This window comes from Nematostella vectensis, chromosome 11, assembly GCF_932526225.1.
Source record: "Nematostella vectensis chromosome 11, jaNemVect1.1, whole genome shotgun sequence".
In the NCBI taxonomy this organism is placed as follows: Eukaryota; Metazoa; Cnidaria; class Anthozoa; order Actiniaria; family Edwardsiidae; genus Nematostella; species Nematostella vectensis.
This window is the reverse complement of record NC_064044.1, coordinates 4,157,595-4,178,495: the sequence shown is the minus strand read 5'-3', so window position 1 is coordinate 4,178,495 and position 20,901 is coordinate 4,157,595. Positions and strand designations below refer to the sequence as shown.

At 40.7% G+C, this 20,901-nt stretch overlaps 1 protein-coding gene across 1 annotated transcript in view; it reads right to left on the bottom strand.

Moving 5' to 3' along the window:
- LOC5503771 (glutamate receptor 2) overlaps positions 1 to 20,901 on the bottom strand; it is a 57,622-nt gene that overhangs the window by 36,021 nt on the left and 700 nt on the right. The window contains exons 2-8 of the mRNA XM_048733991.1: positions 20,566 to 20,655; positions 19,014 to 19,160; positions 18,200 to 18,448; positions 3,828 to 4,027; positions 2,987 to 3,046; positions 1,915 to 2,046; positions 233 to 382 (exon numbers count right to left, since the gene is read on the bottom strand). Coding sequence (XP_048589948.1) covers positions 233 to 382; positions 1,915 to 2,046; positions 2,987 to 3,046; positions 3,828 to 4,027; positions 18,200 to 18,448; positions 19,014 to 19,160; positions 20,566 to 20,653 — 1,026 coding nt within the window. The 5' untranslated portion in view covers positions 20,654 to 20,655. The remainder of the gene's footprint in view (positions 1 to 232; positions 383 to 1,914; positions 2,047 to 2,986; positions 3,047 to 3,827; positions 4,028 to 18,199; positions 18,449 to 19,013; positions 19,161 to 20,565; positions 20,656 to 20,901) is intronic.

Genomic DNA, 20,901 nt, shown 5'->3' with positions numbered 1-20,901 from the left:
ACACGTAACAGATGGACAACAGACAACGGGATGGAGAGACAGACACATATAGACGGACAAAGAGACATACGGACGGACAGACACATACGGATAGACAGACAAACACATACAGACGTAACATACAGACACATACGGATGGACAGAAAGCCACATACGGACGGACAGACAGATAGACAAACATGGACGGAAAAACGGACACATAGTACGGACGAAGAGACATCTAATTTCCCACCTGCTTCATGTATTCGAGTAGCGTGACACCGTTGCGTGACGTGACGAGGTTCGCGCTGCTCGTAGTCACGTCCCATTTATTGGCAACCAGAATACCATGCAGCGCATGCGCAAGCACCAGAACAGCGTCGTACACAAGAAACGAGGAGAACTGGAAGGCAACACAGTAATGCCGTTAGCGGTAGGGAAAATGAGTCCATAAGGCACCGCGCTTTGAAATATTCATGAACGAGTAGGCAAACACCCGTGTTCTTCATATTCAGTCGACTTACAAGAGGTTTTCGATCGCCGACACTCGACAGGCGGTCATGCGATAAAACAAGCACTAGAGTACGTCTCAGTGCGTTTAACACTAGCGACACTATTTCAACACTTTCAATGCAGGCTTGTAGCCAGGACTTTGAGCAGGGGGGGGGGGTGTTCGTTTACCCATTAAGCGGACTCTTAGGTATTTCGTCCTTACTTAATTTTCCTTATTAGCGCGGAGCTTGCAGTGGGGGGAGGTGTGTGTGTGTGTGTGTGTGTGTGTGGGGGGGGGTTTCGTTTACCCATAAACCGGACTCTTAGGTACTTCGTCCTTACTTAATTTTCCTTATTAGCGCGGAGCTTGCTGGGGGGAGGTGGGGGGGGGGGGGGGTTTCGTTTACCCATAAAGCGGACTCTTAGGTACTTCGTCCTTACTTAATTTTCCTTATTAGCGCGGAGCTTGCAATGGGGGGAGGGGGTGGGGGGAAGGGGTTTCGGAACTGCAATGTATGTTTATGTCTGTCTCACATAGGTGCTGTGTTATCGTTTAGTCGAGATGGAAACTTTTGGAACATTTTCTTACCTTCCACACAGATTTGGCAAAATTTAAAGGCTAAGTTTAGTAATATCAGCACTTCAGAATATGATGGAATTATCCTAGTTATGAAGGTAGTGTAAATCAAAACTTTCAATCTCGCTATTCATCTTCCCACAACTCTTTACGGCGCGCGCGTGAAACCGTGGTGGCAAAGCTTTGCCAAGATGGCGAAGCTTTGCAAGATGGCGCAGCTTGTTTTTATCCTCGGTCTCACGCGCACGTCACAAAGACTTGTGGGAAGATATTGGGGAGGTGAATGAAAAACTTTGAATCTTGGTAGCCTAGTTAGCTCGCGTCACATTATGACACTTTTTCTTGGTGGCCTAGTTAGCTCGCGTCACATTATAACACTTTGTCTTGGTGGCCTAGTTAGCTCGCGTCACATTATAACACTTTTTCTTGGTGGCCACGGTAGCGCGCGTCACATTATAACACTTTGTCTTGGTGGCCACGGTAGCGCGCGTCACATTATAACACTTTCTCTTGGTGACCACGGTAGCGAGCGTCACATTATAACACTTTGTCTTGGTGGCCACGGTAGCTCGCGTCACATTATAACACTGGTGGCCACGGTAGCGCGCGTCACATTATAACACTTTGTCTTGGTGGCCACGGTAGCTCGCGTCACATTATAACACTGGTGGCCACGGTAGCGCGCGTCACATTATAACACTTTGTCTTGGTGGCCACGGTGACGAGCGTCACATTATGACTTTTTGTCATTGCTACAGTAGAGAACGGAATGAGGTTTTTTTCATGATATTCGTTTGCATTTTTCTGTATCCCATTTTTTTTCAGTCGGGAGTGCACGGTTCGCTTATATTCGTGTTGTTGTTTACCTTGATTCCATCTCTATTGGTCGAGAGCGCTGTGCTAAGTTTGTCCCCATATGTGTTGTTCGCGATTCTTGGTCCCAGGCCTATGACGACTTGAGAGTGCTCGGTTGTCATATGCACCGAGGGAGAACTAATCTAAAAGGTAACAAAACATGTGAGATTCAGTAATAAATACGACATACCTCATAACACAAGTTCGCATTGCTTTATCCAAAATTTCGCTAAATTTGAAACTACACAAAAAAGAAATGGTTGCGATGAAAACGTGACTAAAAGCTAACAAAATCTTTAAAATTCAGTAATAAATACGACATACCTCATAACACGAGTTCGCATTATTTTAACCAAAATTTCGCAAAATTTGAAACGACACAAAAAAAGAAATGGTTGCGATAAAAATGTGACGCGGAAAGTTAACGATTATACCTCTTTCGGAAGATGGTAGCGAAGCTATCACTGCAAAGAAAGTTCTTGGAATTCCAATGATAGATCTTTAATACTCCAGTTTCGAGTTCCGTTGTGCCTGCTGGCCATAGGCACCGAGGACGCATAAATACAGTGCAAGCCTCGGTTTTAATTTAATCGATAGCAAAACCAGCGAGATCATGTCGTGTTCACAGGTTTGTGCTTTGTTTGTTCCAGAGGATTCTCGCTGGTATGCGCATGAAATTTGCCTCAAGTCGAGGCTTACATTGTATTTATGCATCCTTAGTCTGTAAGTCCAGCGGTCATAGTGGAACTAGAAATTGGGCTATTAAGTGTTTTTTAAAAGTAGGTATGCAAATTAAAATAAACATTTTTGTTTGTACTATGATTTAGAAAATCTGACCGTTATAAAAAGAAATGATCTCTATCCTTAGAACCCTTCTTTCGTCCTTCCATGATTTTGTTTTCGCCATATTAGTCTAGTAAGTTTAGTTCTAGTAAATATTTTAAATTTTTAAATAAAAATGTCATTTTAACAGAAATGTCCGCTTAATTGCTGAGAAAATCCGAAAATAACGTTAATTGCTGTTGTTGTTGTTTTCTTTCCTCTTTTGTTGTGTTTTGTTTAGTGATTAAAGGTGCAGCTTACCGAATCAGCCAGCACCCAATAGTGGGTTGGGTAACGTCGATGCGTTCTTGGGTCGTGCACCTAGAAAACACAAGGACTGTTTGATAAAATGGGTGATTCTCCGGGCTCTTGGGATGTGTAAAGCCTTGGTTTTAAACAGCACAATTTTTTATGCGAAAAAAAAAAATAACAACACAGCATTACTGGTATGGTGCTTGTACCGCTCTGTAACATTTTTCAACCGATCGTGTGCAAGCCAGGTAAGGAAGAATAGCGTTCTTGACCAAGGCGTCTCAGACCCCACTTTTATAAGACGCCTCAGACCTCCCTAAGACGTCTCAGACCCCACTTTTATAAGGCGTCCCAGACCACACTTTTATAAGACGTCTCAAACCGAACTTTTATAAGACGCCTAAGACCGAACTTTTATAAGACGTCTCAGACCTCACTTTTATAAGACGTCTCAGACCTCACTTTTAAAAGACGCCTAAGGCCTCACTTTTATTAGAAGTAAAACGTCCCAGACCTCACTTTTATAAGGCGTCTCAGACCTCACTTTTATAAGATGCCTCATACTTCACTTTAATAAGACGTCTCAGACCTCATTTTTATAAGGCGTCTCAGACCTCACTTTTATAATACGTCTCAGACCTTAATTTATAAGACGCTCAGATCTTACTTTAATAAGACGCCTCACACCTCACTTTTATAAGAAGCCTCAGACCACCCTTTTATATGACATCTCAGACCCCACTTTTATAAGACGACGCAGACCTCACTTTTATAAGACGTCCCAGACCTCACTTTTATACGATGCCTCAGACCCCACTTTTTTTAAGACGTCTCAGACCTAATTACTAACAATATCAATAATAATCTTCGCCTGCTTCGTGTGGCAGAACAAGACGATCGCCTCCACGGTGTCGTGGCTAAGACGACCAAGCTGGTTCCTCGACGCAGTGTCCGGAGTACCGTCCTTACCGAACCGGACGCTTGATGTCTGATAATGTATGGTGCTTGGTATCATCGCCAGAAAGACGGACACGTGACCACGCCAAGGAACTGTGGACAACAAGAGCACAAGATGAATTAAAGCCAATTGTCATGAGTGGTATTCTGTTAATTTCTTCCTAGAAATTGGTGCGATCTTCATGTAATTAACATGGTTGAGAGACCTTACTAAGACCCTTCATCTGTATGAATTTGGTTTGATTCGGATCAATTGCTATCGAATAAAAGCCAATTGTCACAAGTGGTATTCTGTTAATTATTTCCTGGAAAATGGTCTGATCTCAATGTAATAAACATGGATGAGAGACCTTCCTAAGACCCTTCATCTGTATGAATTTGGTTTGATTCGGATCAATTGCTATCGAATTAAAGCCAATTGTCACGAGTGGTATTTTGTTAATTTCTTCCTGGAAATTGGTGCGATCTCAATGTAATTAATGTCGATGAAAGATCTTACTAAGACCCTTCATCTATATGAGTTTGGTTTGATTCGGATCAATTGCTATCGAATAAAAGCCAATTGTCACGAGTGGTATTCTGTTAATTATTTCCTGGAAAATGGTCTGATCTCAATGTAATAAATGTGGATGAAAGATTTTACTAAGACCCTTCATCTATATGAGTTTGGTTTGATTCGGATCAATTGCAATTGAATTAAAGCCAATTGTCACAAGTGGTATTCTGTTAATTTCTTCCTTGAAATTGGTGCGATCTCAATTTAATTAATGTCGATGAAAGATCTTACTAAGACACTTCATCTGTTTGAGTTTGGTTTGATTCGGATCAATTGCTATCGAATTAAAGCCAATTGTCACGAGTGGTATTCTGTTAATTATTTCCTGGAAAATGGTGCGATCTCAATGTAATTAACTTGGATGAGAGATCTTGCTAAGACCCTTCATCTGTATGAGTTTGGTTTGATTCGAATCAATTGCTTTTGAATTAAAGCCAATTGTCACGGGTGGTATTCTGTTAATTATTTCCTGGAAAATGGTGCGATCTTAATGTAATTAACATGGATGAGAGACCTTACTGAGACCCTTCATCTGTATAAGTTTGGTTTGATTCGGATCAATTGCTATCGAATAAAAGCCAGTCACGAGTGGTATTCTGTTAATTTCTTCTAGGAAAATAAAGCGATCTCAATGTAATTAACGTAATTAACCAACGTAATTAACGTAATTAACCAAGACCGGGATTAGGGCAAATCAGTGATACATACTTTTCGAGCACGGCGCCCTAAACTTGAAAAGATATGTATATATATTATAAGTATTTTTTTAGGTTAACGTCTAATCTTGTTACTGGCAAAATATCAAAAGTGTTCTATTTATTGCTATAAAGTTATGGTGCTAAATGCAAAAACTGTCCGTAATTGGGGCAATACACGGTAGTACGTATTGACAGCCTCATTAGAAATAAATTTTCTAGCACCCCCCACCATATCTTAGTATAAATGAATAAGCGCCGCATTCCCTGACAGGCGCCCTAAATGTATGTAAATAACACCGCGATACTAAACAGAATACCAAAGAAACCCGTGGAGTTTTAACCCGCAGCGAGTTTTAGTTTTTTTTTTTTTTTTTTTTTTTTTACAGAAGTATTATTTATTTCCCCTCGAGGTCTCAAACCTCGTTACCAAGTGACTTAGGTAACCGGAATGAAATAGTATGAAATGAACATTTACTTTCATGTTTCTCAGAATATAGAATTGAACACGAAGTTGCGTATAAGGATTTGATCTAAGGATTTAATTACACAAATACTTTTCATGTTTATGGTATGACTTTCCTGCTTCGAAAAATCTAAGCTGCTGATAAATGCTGACAACAAACTTATTGTTAAACAATGAAGCGAATTAATAATTACGCTTTTTTTTATAGTGCTAAAGTATTGAGTTAAATTGTACGTTTGTATCTAATAAGCGATTGAGAAAAAGCCTATGTGTAATGGAAGAAAATTATTGTCACGAACGGTCTCCAAATAGTAGCTGTCACACGAGAGGTTTTGTCACCAGTGGTTTTGTCACGAGTGGTTGTCACGAGTGGTTGTCACGAGTGGTTGTCACGAGTGGTTGTCACGAGTGGTTGTCACGAGTGGTTGTCACGAGTGGTTGTCAAGAGTGGTTGTCACGAGTGGTTGTCACGAGTGGTTGTCACGAGTGGTTGTCACGAGTGGTTGTCACCAGTGGTTGTCACCAGTGGTCGTCACCAGTGGTAAAAAACGTTTTGAGTCTAGTATAATTTGAATAAATACATCAATATTTTTGGTGTATATATAATTTAAAATCATATTTAAATATAATGACTGCTTATTATATATAAGCCGTAGCAGGTCTCGAATTATTAGGGGGGGGGCACGATACAGAAACATTAGGAAGTCCCCCTCAGGCTACGGCCTGATATATAACTGCCTTCACACAAGGGTGGTTCAAGGGATGATGGTTAACAAGGCTATGTTGCGAAGGTAGGGCGGAAAAGGTGCTCTTTCGCCTAAGATTTACAGTACATTGATCTAAAAGCGAAAGCAGATGGTGGAGTTTATGGGTAGGATCTAAAATGTCACGTCGAGATTTCAGTATCAGTTTTTTGTTTGCCAATAATAGAGCTATAGTAACAATGTCTACAAGAAAAAAGAAGTGCCATGGAGCTCGTGGCGACGGTCGAATAGGGTAACCAAGCCCGTAGTGGTGCTTGCGCATTCGTAGGAGAGAAAGAGAGAGATGATGCGCAGGACCCTTGGCACCTTTCGTAGTACTCTGTGATGGGTAGAGAAGCTGACGACTTGACCTTAGCACCTTTAGCAGTCGAGTATAATATAAGCGTTGTCAGACCTTTTTTAGTGTCAGACACGTTTGTTGACCTTTTTTAGTGTCAGGTTGTCAGACACTTTTGTTGACCTTTTATAGTGTCTGGTTGTCAGACACGTTTGTTGACCTTTTTTAGTGTCAGGTTGTCAGACACGTTTGTTGACCTTTTTTAGTGTCAGGTTGTCAGACACGTTTGTTGACCTTTTTTAGTGTCTGATTGTCAGACACGTTTGTTGACCTTTTTTAGTGTCAGGTTGTCAGACACGTTTGTTGACCTTTTTTAGTTTCAGGTTGTCAGACACGTTTGTTGACCTTTTTTAGTGTCAGGTTGTCAGACACGTTTGTTGACCTTTTTTAGTGTCAGTTTGTCAGACACGTTTGTTGACCTTTTTTAGTTTCAGGTTGTCAGACACGTTTGTTGACCTTTTTTAGTTTCAGGTTGTCAGACACGTTTGTTGACCTTTTTTAGTTTCAGGTTGTCAGACACGTTTGTTGACCTTTTTTAGTGTCAGGTTGTCAGACACAATGGAGATCATGCTCCGGCCTACTAAAACTAATAGTCAGATCACGGGCTATAGGATAATCTGACTCCGAAATGAAGGTCTAATGTCTTGTTATTGTTGAATAAAGCACATATTCCTACGTTGACTGGATGTATTCGCCTTGGTTTCGCTGCCCCAGCGAGCTCTGTCCCTACGCACTTTTGACCTTTCAAACGACGCGCTATGTAACCGCCGCCGCCTGGTAAATGAGTAACACGATCCCCAGCGGTTTTCGCCATTTGAACAAGAAAAGAAGTTTGAATGATAATTTTATCTTACAAGTTGTTTCAGAAGTATTTTAAATGCATTCAAGATAATTTTCAAAGAGCCAGAAAGCCAAGTTTACATATATGTATATTTTTCAAGAAGCAGATACGAATATCTATGATGACAAGCAAGATATTGATGGAAGAAGAAAATTACGAATTTATATGCTCATTGTGGCAAAACGTTAAGTCGAATTACGATTATATTTTCTTAAGATTGGATGACTCATATTTTTTATTTAATTTCAACTCCAGGAAGAGTTCTCTCAAAGGAAGGACGAGTGTTATGAAGGAATTGTTAATCTATGCAAAAGTCGTTTCCGACACGTCAGTTAGATATTTACTTTCACGTTCCATTCGACATTTCACTTATTTGCTTTACGTGGATCTCTTCATTGTTTGACTAAGCATGCGTAGTTACTGTTTAGCAAAACAGGTTTTATATTTGCCAGGCTAAAATAACAGTTTCACGATTACCTTTATCCTTAATCTTACCGCTGTTACATTACTTAATCTTGCATATTACTATAGTCAAACTCTTCCTTTTATCCTGCTCTTGCTATTTCTATCGAAGGAATTTATTCTTAGTCATTTATTATTTCATCGTTGATTTTCTTCCCAAGGTCAACATCTTAACTTCTATTTTTACATCATCCTTAAAACCAGTTTGACTAGTTTATTAATGATAAGATAAGTATAAATTGAACAGCATAGTAACTAGCTTTAGGATTGTACTGTAACTGTTGCGAGGACACTACACGGCACTGCTCTAGGTTGGTTTAGTCAGGACTCTAAAGTTGGCTTCCTCAACTTTCCGGGAAAGAGATGTTCCTTTACTACCTTCCGAAAGTACTTGCCTTCTTATATCCAACCTCCCGCTAGCCAGTGGTAGCTCTACCATTTGTAAACACTCAAGCGGTGCAATAAAGAACAAAGGAAACGGTCAACCCTTGCTCAGCGTGTACGATCCCCGGCTACCCCCAATACCATAAAAGAACCACCCAAAAACCTCGTAACAGACGCCTCAGACCTCCCTAAAACGTCTCAGACCCCACTTTTATAAGGCGTCCCAGACCTCACTTTTATAAGACGCCTCAAACCGCACTTTTATAAGACGTCTCAGACCTCGCTTTTAAAAGACGCCTAAAACCGAACTTTTATAAGTTCCTAATTGACGCCTGCCGACCTTAGCTAACAAAGCCTGCAGAGTTTCCTTTCTGTTTCTATCTACCGGTTCAATTATCAATGTCGCGTTTCTGTTTTTTCGTGTTCTTTTTCGCGTGCTCTGTTAGCAGGTTATAGCCAACTTAGCTAGTTTGATGAACCGCTCCACGACGAGGTCCCTCGACAACTTTGGATAGAACCCCAGTTAGGGATATTGGACGGAGAAAGAGACGAAGCCAAATGGTCCCCATAATGAAAACGCTTCTCACTTCAGCCAATCAGGTTTTGACGTTTTTGTATAATCACTGAAGCTGATTTGTCTCGTGTGTAATCCTAGATCATTTAATCAGTTTAATGTTTGTTTTCATAAAAATGCTGAAATTCATGCACGATAAGCAAACAAATTGGCATGCGATCTTGCCTTGCCTCCGAAAGGGTTTGGATAGAACCCCAGTAAGGGATATTAGACGGAGAAAAAGACGTAGCCAAATAGTCCCCATAATGAAAACGCTTTTAACTTCAGCCAATCAGGTTTTGACGTTTTTGTATAATCACTGAAGCTGAATTGTCTCGTGTGTAATCCTAGAGCATTTAATGTTTGTTTTCATAAAAATGCTGAAATCAATGCACGATAAGCAAACAAATTGGCATGCGATCTTGCCTTGCCTCCGAAAGGGTGAGTAAGAGGCAAAGTGGCGTAAAGATAGATGGGGGGCATTTAAGGGGAGAAGATAGGGGGAAATTAAAAAAGTGAAATCTTTAAACGCATCCAACAGTCTCAAAGCATGCAGCAAAACACCTTTAACTCCCATAACATATTAAAAGCAAACAATCCTGATTACCCCTCATTTGCATATATAAACAGCGTCAGGGAGACTACAACAAAAGAACTCTCAACGCGCGGAATTGGAAGGCATGGCCCTGAGTTCGTCAGTTCCTTGGCTTCTTTTTAGAAAAAGCCGGATATATTTCATTGTTGTTGCAGCTTTTGTATTAATAACATTTCTGTTGACGCACCTGAGATTTAAAGTCGAAATGAAAGCGAACAATTACCAGAAAATGAGACTTTTTAACAATAAGGAGCTCAACCCAAAAGAAATATCACATAATTCGTTCGAGTTGGCGGACGCAGGACGATTCATCTTAAATAGTTCACATCTTGGATCCGAGTTTGTGCTTGTTGTGCCACATGTCTTATCGTACTCAGAGGAAAGCTCTGATCTCGGATTTCTCAGCAAAAACGACCTTCAAACCGTGTTGGAGATAGGGAAACTACTCCAGTCGCACCCTGAACTCGACGGCGCTAGTGGTTTGCCTGAATCATTAAGGAGTCAAGCCGAACAGTTTTTCCCAAGACAAAAAGAGGAGGATCCAGCAGATTCATTCCAAGGATTATTCAATAAAACATGGTGCCAGTTTACAAAGAAAATGTGGAGCGTTCAGATTAGAAATTGCGGACGAATTCGCACAGTACATAGCAATATTGACACCACGAGGAGGGTCTTGAACGCCACTACGCCACGTGTCTCATCATATGTCTTTCAGCAATGCAACATTCTCAGAGGAGCCTTCGTGATAAGAAAGGAAAAGGTCAAGACTATTAACAACTGGAGATCTATGTATGGTGAACTAGGGATACTAGACTTTTTTCTACGATCTGGAGGCGATCTTAAAATGGCCAAATTTGGGAATTTGTTTTTAAGTGATGAGCTTCATAAAGTCGATAGAGGTATCCAAGAAGGGGAGTTTAGTTTTTCCGACCCTGCCTTGTTTGGCAATGATCACGGTGTGCTACGAATTGTTCAGGAAGATCGCATCGAATGGACAAACTGCGTAGCAAATGGCCGCATTTGCAAAGAGGAACCTTACAATAAAACAACGTCGCTCCTTGGTCTGGGGATGCCAATATGCTGTAGTGTCGTACTTGACGAGATCCTGAGGGATTTGGTTGATGTGTTTCACAAAAAGGGAATTAGTTACCTAGTGCTTTATGGTACTCTTATAGGCGCAGTGCGAAGCAAGACAATTATTCCTTGGACAAACGATGTTGACATTGGCTTACGTAACACCGATTTCTATAACCCCGCGTTCTTTGCCTCGCTGCAGAAAGATCTCGGTAGGAAATATCTAGTTGGGGAATTCGCGGGTATGCCACGAATGATTCCTGTATTTAATCCTTCTACTAAGCTCAGCGCGTCCCCGTACAACAGAGGGTTTTGCGAAATGCAGCTAAAGGGGGAATTATTTAGCGACGAGGTGAACAAATCTATTGCAGACATGCTACCGTTAAAAACTTCGTGGCAAAGAGCGGGCTACCTTGACTTTTACAAGACAGAGCAAAACTGGTGGAAAGGTTCCTCTATTGCTGAGATTAATGGTATGAAATTGGTTACGGTGAAAGACCCTCACGGTTTTCTAGCGAATCATTACGGGAAAGATTACATGAATCCTTCTGTGAAAAACGTTTCCTGGGAAGGCTTCGAATAGTAGGGGGGAGATTCCCACGGAATGGATGGATTCTCACGGTGGAACATTGTTTGCGTGACCGTGACAAGTGAATGCCTTGTAGGGGTAGCCAAATACAGTAGTTAAGAAATTGATATTTTGGACATTGGTCTTTGTAATAATAGTAGAAATAGCGCTTTATCGTTATGATTTTAATTACTGAATCCTGATTGAACATCTAAAAAAAATACTTAGTGATAAAAAATAATAGTCATTCTTACTGAAAGCCAATCACGCCGCCATTTTATGCTCCCATTCAATGGTGAGTCACACAACGCAACCATTTCCATCGGCCATTTTAAGCAAGTAACCAAGATATTTTATCAAATATCGTCAATAACATATCAGACTTTATTCGTAGATTAATATTTTAAAGTTTCCTTGCGAATGAACAGCTGTATTTTCAGACAATAACAAAGAAGGGGATGATCGACATTCTTTAAAATTAAAAATATCAATAGTGATCAATTAAACCAACATATTAAATGCCATAGGATAAGAATTAGCTTTTTAGATTTGCTCTTTAGTTATTTCTAGACAGCCGGTATCCGTTTTGTATTAAAGTATTTAGTATGGTATTGTAATTTTATCTTGTGGTACAAAAAAAATATTGTAATGTATTGTGCAGAATTATCCTGACGAAAAAGCTAAAGAAAAATTTCAAAAATGGCAATTTTTTGTAGTGTCGTATTTCGTAAACACTTGCGCGTAATCTCGCCATCTGATTGGTTGTAAGCTAATTCACTGTCTTCTGGTACAGAAGCAACAGACCATCCAGCGTGTCCTAAGCGTGTCCTAAGCGCACTTCGGCTCTCGCATGACATAAGCGTTTGATGACCTCTTCTTAAGTGTCTCCGCTATATGGCGTTTCCAATTCACATTATCAGACACTATGAGGTCTAGGATCTTTTCCTCCGAAACACGCTCCATTTTTTCTCCCTTAATCCTGATCGGTTGGAGATCATGCTGCGGCCTACTTAAACCCATAGTCGAAGAAACAATCAGGGCCCAAGCTTCGTCCCTTGCCGCACGCCGTATGGAATGAGGCCTCATTCTGAGAAGCAGTCTTGGCAAAGCTTCACTCAACAGGAGAGGAGATAGACAATCCACGGGACTATTGCAGGGGGGGGGGGGGAGTCATAGGTGAAAAATTTTCTAACGAGGATCTGATGATCGATTAGATCGAATGACTCGCGAAAGTCGAGTAAGATAGTTTTGATGGTCGCGTCGTTTCCATTGGCGCGACTTTTGACCATCGTGAATCATACCATCAGCGTGATTGATCAGGTATGATTCTAATGACAGTTCCGAATTGACGCCTGTCGACCTAAGCTAACAACTAGTTTGACAAACTGCTCCACGACGAAGTCCTCGGCAACTTTGGACAGAACCGCTATTAGAGATAAACAGACTAAGAAGAAAGAGACTAAGCCAATGGTTCCCATGAAGATAACACCGCTATTCACTTCCCTCAATTCGAGACTTGAATTTTAACGAGGTCAGGCGCGTTTGAATATTCAATGATGATTTGTCACTTGTATAATCCGAGGGCATTAACATTTCTTTTAAATCTTTTATTCATCTTTCATTAGGCACGCGTTATCCTGTAAGGCCTGTGTGTTAGCGCTTCGAGCATATAGTTTAATCTTGCGGGGTGTAAAAATTGATGGGGCATTATAGTAAGGCGAATAGGGGTAAAAAAACAAAGAAAATAAGTGTTATCTTTCATAGCATGCACTCTCATAACATATTAAAAGCAAACAATAATGATACCCTTCTTTTGCATATATCAACTCAGCAGCGAGAAAGAAATCACATTAAAACGACTCGCGCGCGTGACTAAGAAGGTTATGGCCCTGAGTTCGTCAGTTCTTTGGCTTCTTCTTAAAAACGCCGAATATGTTTTATTGTTGTTGCAGCATTTGTGTTAATAACATCCCTGTTGATGCAATTACGAATTAAAGTCAAAATTAAGACGCACGCCGGACGATTCATCTTTAATAGTTCACATCTTGGATCCGAGTTTGTGCTTGTTGTGCCACATGTCTTACCGTACTCAGAGGAAAGCTCTGATCTCGGATTTCTCAGCAATAACGACCTTCAAACCGTGTTGGAGATACGGAAACTACTCCAGTCGCACTCTGAACTCGACGGCGCTAGTGGTTTGCCTGAATCATTAAGGAGTCAAGCCGAACAGTTTTTCCCAAGACAAAAAGAGGAGAATCCAGCAGATTCATTCCAAGGATTATTCAATAAAACATGGTGCCAATTTACAAAGAGAAGCTGGAGCGTACAGATTAGAAATTGTGGACGAATTCGCACAGTACATAGCAATATTGACACCACGAGGAGGGTCTTGAACGCCACTACGCCACGTGTCTCATCATATGTCTTTCAGCAATGCAACATTCTCAGAGGAGCCTTCGTGATAAGAAAGGAAAAGGTCAAGACTATTAACAACTGGAGACATTTGTATGGAGAACTAGGGATACTAGACTTTTTTCTACGATCTGGAGGCGATCTTAAAATGGCCAAATTTGGGAATTTGTTTTTAAGTGATGAGCTTCATAAAGTCGATAGAGGTATCCAAGAAGGGGAGTTTAGTTTTTCCGACCCTGCCTTGTTTGGCAATGATCACGGTGTGCTACGAATTGTTCAGGAAGATCGCATCGAATGGACAGACTGCGTAGCAAATGGCCGCATTTGCAAAGAGGAACCTTACAATAAAACAACGTCGCTCCTTGGTCTGGGGATGCCAATATGCTGCAGTGTCGTACTTGACGAGATCCTGAGGGATTTGGTTGATGTGTTTAACAAAAAGGGAATTAGTTACCTAGTGCTTTATGGTACTCTTATAGGCGCAGTGCGGAGCAAGACAATTATTCCTTGGACAAACGATGTTGACATTGGCTTACGTAACACCGATTTCTATAACCCCGCGTTCTTTGCCTCGCTGCAGAAAGATCTCGGTAGGAAATATCTAGTTGGGGAATTCGCGGGTATGCCACGAATGATTCCTGTATTTAATCCTTCTACTAAGCTCAGCGCGTCCCCGTACAACAGAGGGTTTTGCGAAATGCAGCTAAAGGGGGAATTATTTAGCGACGAGGTAAACAAATCTATTGCAGACATGCTACCGTTAAAAACTTCGTGGCAAAGAGCGGGCTACCTTGACTTTTACAAGACAGAGCAAAACTGGTGGAAAGGTTCCTCTATTGCTGAGATTAATGGTATGAAATTGGTTACGGTGAAAGACCCTCACGGTTTTCTAGCGAATCATTACGGGAAAGATTACATGAATCCTTCTGTGAAAAACGACTCCTGGAAAGGCTTCGAATATTAGAGGGGAGATTCCTGGGGGGTAGGGGATGGTCTTCAGAACGCCCGCGAGTGTTGCGTGACTCCGTATGCAGCCATGTTTTATCCATAATGCAGTGCGGGTTACGGCTCACGGATTCTCACGGTGTAACGTTCTTTTCATGAAGGAAGGTGACCGCCTTATATAGGTAGCCAAATATTGTACTTAAGAAAACGATATTTTGGGCATTGGTTATAATAATAGAAATAGCGCTTTATCATTTTGATTAGAATCATTGAATCTTGATGAAGGCAGTATTGCCAAATCAAAAATAATACTTGGTGAAAAAAATAATTAACGTTCTTAACATTATAAATTATCATCGATCAGGTTAACCATACTTAATAGAGTGGAAAGCCGGCGAACAATAGCGGCTCCTCCTGGATGTTGAACGTGCCCGTCACGTGACACTGACGGTACACAAGGTATCAGTCATAACAACAAAATGGCGGACGCGACTAGTGACTAACAATACAGTAAAAACCCGCGTGTAAGAACCTAGTAATTAAAGGGGCCAACCATTTGACTTTTGAGGGGGGTTGGGTGGACGTTTTTGGGTGCGCAGGATTTTTTTTCAAAGGATTTGTCGTGCAAGAATTTTTTGTCACCAATGCGGGAATTAATTTTCGTCCACCAATTGGTGAAGGATATCTTTTTTTTCGGCCCTTCGGGACGTGCAGGAATTTCATTTTCAAAATAATCCACCCCCCTTAAAAGTCAAATGGTCGGCCCCTAAGAACCTATAGGCAGAAATGTTGGATTTTATAACCCAAACATAAGAACCTATTAAAGCCAAAAAAGGTTCAAAAGCTTCTTGATGATGATGGGTTACTCCATGAAAAATGAAACAAATTTGGTGTTTTAAAATATAAATTTGCTAAACCTTTTGCTCTTCCATAAAGATAAGAGTATGATATCTCTAAAGCAAAGTGGCTATTTATTGAGTCACCTTTTAAGAACCTTATAAGAACTTATTTTGCCTTTGTTGGGGAAAGTTCATTTATTATCCCGAGGGGGGGGGACGGACGGGAAAGAATTCGATGAAAACATCAATTCAGAAAAAGGCACTCAATTTCTCAAAGGTGCGACTAAATCCAGGTTGTCTGACCTGACAAGGTTGATGCTTTATATAACGCAGAAAAAGCAGAAAGGCTTTTCGTTCTGGATTGTGCATGCCAAATAACTGCCCACGAACCAAGACTCGTTGAACCAAGAAGTCTGATTTGGCACTTGGTCAAATTATGTAGAAGAGACAACTCTCAGTATCCTCACGCCCCCCCCCCCCCCCCCCTTCGGGATAATTAATAAACTTTCCCTCAGTACCCCAAAATATAAGAACCCATTTTCAGACTAGGATCGTACAAGCGTGCTTTTACTGTATGCGGAGTGAAGAAGTTTTATTAAAGAGTTAAATTAGGCAGAGTCGAATACCAGTTTTTGGTGCATTGGAGGGGATTTCGATGCTATTCTGGACGCTTTAGAAGAATTGAAGGACATTAAGGATCACTTCGACGAAGTAGCAACTGAGGTTGTAGAATCGCTTTTTTATAGCTTTTTGAATGAGATTTCGAACCAAACTTTCGCAGAGCAACTAGAATTCTCACAAGTCTTCGTTGTTGTTTATAGTGTATGCTGATACGATAGCCGAGAACTTATTTCAGTTTGTTTGGAATCAGTCTATATTTCAATAGCCGTTATCCTTGCAGTAAAAATAAATTCTGGATAGCTGTGTTCATGGCTGCTTGAAATCTCAATAATATACAGTATATGCTCGTGTTTGTTGGTTACAACAGGTACAACAGAATCCACACTCGCTATGCAGTATTTGCAACAAGACATTCAAAAGTAAAGGCGGCCGAAAAAGGCACAGAACAGTCAAGCATGAAAACAGTCTGTCTTCTTACAGAGGCAAGGTTGAAGAAAGCAAGCTCACTGCAGATTTTTTTTGCAAATATTGTAAACAAAAAAATTATGATCTCTAAAGTCTACCCAAGCAGCATCAGGGAAGGGCTTGGCTCTTATGTGTTCGAGGGACTTCAGCAAGTGACAGCAGAATAAGAAAACCTTCAGAAGATCGTCGATAAATTAGGGACATACTGAAAAATGTTACTCCATCTTCTATTATTCTGTGTCACTGAATGCAACTAGCCTGCTAGCTATTTTGTCTTTTGCGAAATGCTTATCCTCTGTTGTCAACTAGCAGGGGCGTGGCCAGGGGGGTGGCCTAGGGGGCTTGCCCCCCCCCCCTTTAGCAGCCAAAAATACAGTAAATGTATGAGACATTTCCTAAAATACAGGAGAAAATGCCGAGAAAGGGCCTTATGGGCCCCCTCCTGTTAAAACTCCTGGCTACGCCGCTGAACTAAAGTGCCTGATCGGAAACTAGCATCGTTCAATTTAACCAACACATTAAACGCCATCAGGGGCTCATAAGTAGGGGCAATCAACTTCCCCATGTTCTGGTACTATATAGGTGTCACGGCGTTTCCTAGGATCAGGCTATTTTTAGACGCGCGGATGAGCCAATCAGATTCAACCTTTGTGTTGACGTTTTGGCTGAGCTCAACTGCACGCGCAGTCCCAGACAAAAGGCTATGTTCTCTCTTCGGTACTTTTTTCTTTTGTTGCTCTCTTCTTCAATGATTAATCCAATTTTACCTACAAATTTAAATTCTGCCTTGCAATTCTTTTGTTAAACAAACAAAACCGATGAATGATGGATAAAGAAATATTCTTCCTAACTGCGATTTGCGCGTGCAGCCTCACGTCACTCGCGCGCGCGACCAACGTCAAAGTAGCTGATTGGCCAGTTCGTGCGCGCGCGTCTAAAAATAGCCTGATCCTAGGAAAGGCTGTGACATTTATATAATACAGATGATTGCCCCTACTTATGAGCCCCTGACGCCACATAATAAGAATTATCTCGACGAAAAAGCTTAAGAAATTGTTAAAAAATGGCAAATTTCCGTACTATTTCTACAACATTTGCGCTTCATCTCGCTTTCTGATTGGTTGTAGGCTCATTTTACTGCTACGCGCCTCGTGACTCCACAACATTTTGATCATGAGGTGACAATAATAATTATAATAAATTATACTTACTAATAATAATATGATAATTGACTGATTGATTGATTTTCGCTTACCATTCTACCATTGTAACGTATCTAATAAATAGGGACAACTATCCCTAGCACAATAAATATAGTTTTACCACACCCTAAACCTTCTGTAGAAAAATATATGTTTTTTCCTCTTGTCATCGGGTACCCAGGCGTCGAGGAGAGCGTAACGAGGCGCGAGAACGAGGCGGCAGAGAGGGGAGTTTATCTTCTCTATCGCCCCCTAACCCCATCCCCCCCCCCCTCTCTGCAAGCATTTTTCTGCCTCGTTTTCGCGTCTGTGATCTCGACGCCCTGGGTTTCCTAGGATTCTTTATATTCTTTTTCGCATTTCGCACTTCCACGTGAAAAATCCTGAGTACGGACCCCAATGTTGCAAAAATGTCTCTGGATGCTTGCTATTCCGAGAATGTCATAAAAAATAAAATTCATGGGAATGCTGATGATACAAACTTACCATCATAGAGAACAATGAGTGACTTCCAGTCGTACTTCTGGATGATGGCAACAATTGCAGAGCCAATCTCAGTAGGACTTAGCCCAGAGGAAATACCAAACAACACGGACATCTGATTGGCTGGAACCGCATGCAGTGGGCGCGTGGTTACCAAGGGAGTGGCCAGTACAGCGCCTAGTGACTCATGGGAAATTTTGACGTCATCACTAACGATGAGGGCGCTGATGTTGCGGTCAGCGGCTTCCGTGGCTAAAATAAAAAAAAATGTTTATTTAAATTAGACTCCTCTACTTGCATCTAAAGATGGGCTGAAAAATCAAACAGCTCCGCTTTTGGGCAATGTCTAATTTTATTTTCGGTTACGATCGAAATCATTGACCTCTTTGCATACAAATACGATGCATCTAGCTCGTTCGGTATATCTTCAGTAAATCTACAACGAATCTAAAGTCTCAGATGCAAGACTAGAAAAAACATTTAAGCAGATCGCATGCCTTTTTGCAAAGTTGTTGTTTTATAAGTAAGGCAAAGTGAGGTCATATCAAGTGTGAACGTTTTTTTTCTTATAAAAAAATGTTCTCAGATAAAAATGTTCTCAGATAAATCTTTTGAGTTTGATATAACAAACGGGACTGCATGAGTGGGGTGGCTGAAGTCGCTTGATTCACCATTCTTACGTTGCGCGGGGGATTGGGACTTGATAAGCGAACAGCATGCTGGGAAGATTTTCGGAAATTACTTCCAGTCATCGAAGGTTCGATTTCCCGAGTCTGCTCGTACATTTTTTCCTTCTTTTGGTTGGTTAATTCTTTACCGTAAGTGATTGGGTCTTCTTCACTGAAGTCCGTAGTCACAATGGACAGCGTCGTGTTGGGGAGCAGCTGAGGGTCTGCGTTCACGTGACTTATAGCGAATTGGAAGGCGAGGATCTCTTGCGACGATACCGATGGTAACAGATGAGCTGAAAGGGAAAATAGAGGTTTGAACAAATTTGCGTTTACTAAAGAGGCTAGCTCGCTTTTCAGAATGCCTTGATCTTTGTTGTTTGTACCTATTAGGAACACTATTAATCCAAATTTAGAAGAAAGAAAATATTTAGGCATTTTCTTCTACACGAATATAGAGGCCAAAGAATAAATGCTTTCCAACGTAACAACGTGCAGTTGGAAAGCGTTTTCGTTACGGTTCTGAGTATGTGTTATCACATTACGTGATCTTTTGTTTAAATATAGCAACTATTTTTTATTTTGTAAGATTACGTAACTACTTTAGACCTACATATCGTATATATACGATAGAGATATGATAATTATTTCATCTCGCATGTTGGACGCTAGTACCACTGTGTAACCAAACTTCATGGTATGTTAGATTAATGCCTTAATCCTCGAGGCTATATAATCAACGCATCCGATCGAGGAATACGTTCCAGGGTTTTTTGCCTATAGGGTTATATCCGGGTTTTCGTATCGGGCGTTTGATTTTGAAGTTATATTTTTATAAGATTATTGATATTTTTAAATTGTGTAATTGCACTTGCATTTAAGTAATATGTTAGGTATTATAATTTTTAAGTTAATAATATTTTCTGCATTGTATTTATATAACACGTTTGATTTCTAATAAAATGTGTAGTGGTACCAGTTCGCAGGCACGCAGCACGAATCACACACATATGGTGTTCTCTTGTTTTTGCGCCTTAGCGTGCGGCTACCGAAGGGTAGTAATGAACTGGTTTTTCTTTCGGCGACGGCGTCGATAAAGGCCACCAAGAAATACAACACAGCAACCTATTTCGTGTAGGGGTTGTGGGGGTTTCCACACCGAACCCCAGAGAACAATGATTTCCTAGTTGACCCCAGGCTATTTTAAGCCCGACGCGAGATCTAGAAACATTCGGTTCCATAATGGCTCAGGAAGGTTATTGTATTACGTAGATAGATAATAGGGTAAGCGGGGTGAAGGTGTATAAAGGGATGGAGATTATCTTACATAGATAGATAATAGGGTAAGCGGTGTGAAGGTGTATAAAGGTATGGAGATTATCTTACGTAGATAGATAATAGGGTAAGCGGTGTGAAGGTGTATAAAGGTATGGGGATTATCTTACGTAGATAGATAATAGGGTAAGGGTGTGAAGGTGTATAAGGGGATGGAGATTATCTTACATAGATGGATGTTACTGGGTGAGATTATTTTACGTAGATGGATGTTACTGAGTGTAAGGGAGATTATCTTACATAGATAGATAATAGGGTAAGCGGTGTAAAGGCGTATAAGGGAGATTATCTTACATAGATAGATGTTATTGGGTGAGATTATCTTACGTAGATAGATGTTACTGGGTGTAAGAGAGATTATCTTACCCAGATAAATGTGACTTGGGATGGAGAATGTTCCTGCCACGCCATCACCACACAGCACGAGAAGGAAGATCAAAGACGCACAAACCATTTCTAAAGGAAACAAAGCGGTCATATGAAGTTCGAGATAGAGTTACTATGGCATACATAATAAATATCTAAATAACAAAGGAAATTACTGACAATATTTTTGACCGATTACTATTTCCCATATTTATCTTATTTCTCATTCTACAGATGGCAATTTCATGGTTTTTTAGTGTAGCTGTGTTTTATTGTCGGAATTAAGTTTAGTTTGCTTGTAATTGTTTTTATTTGATGGGTGGTAATTAAATGAAT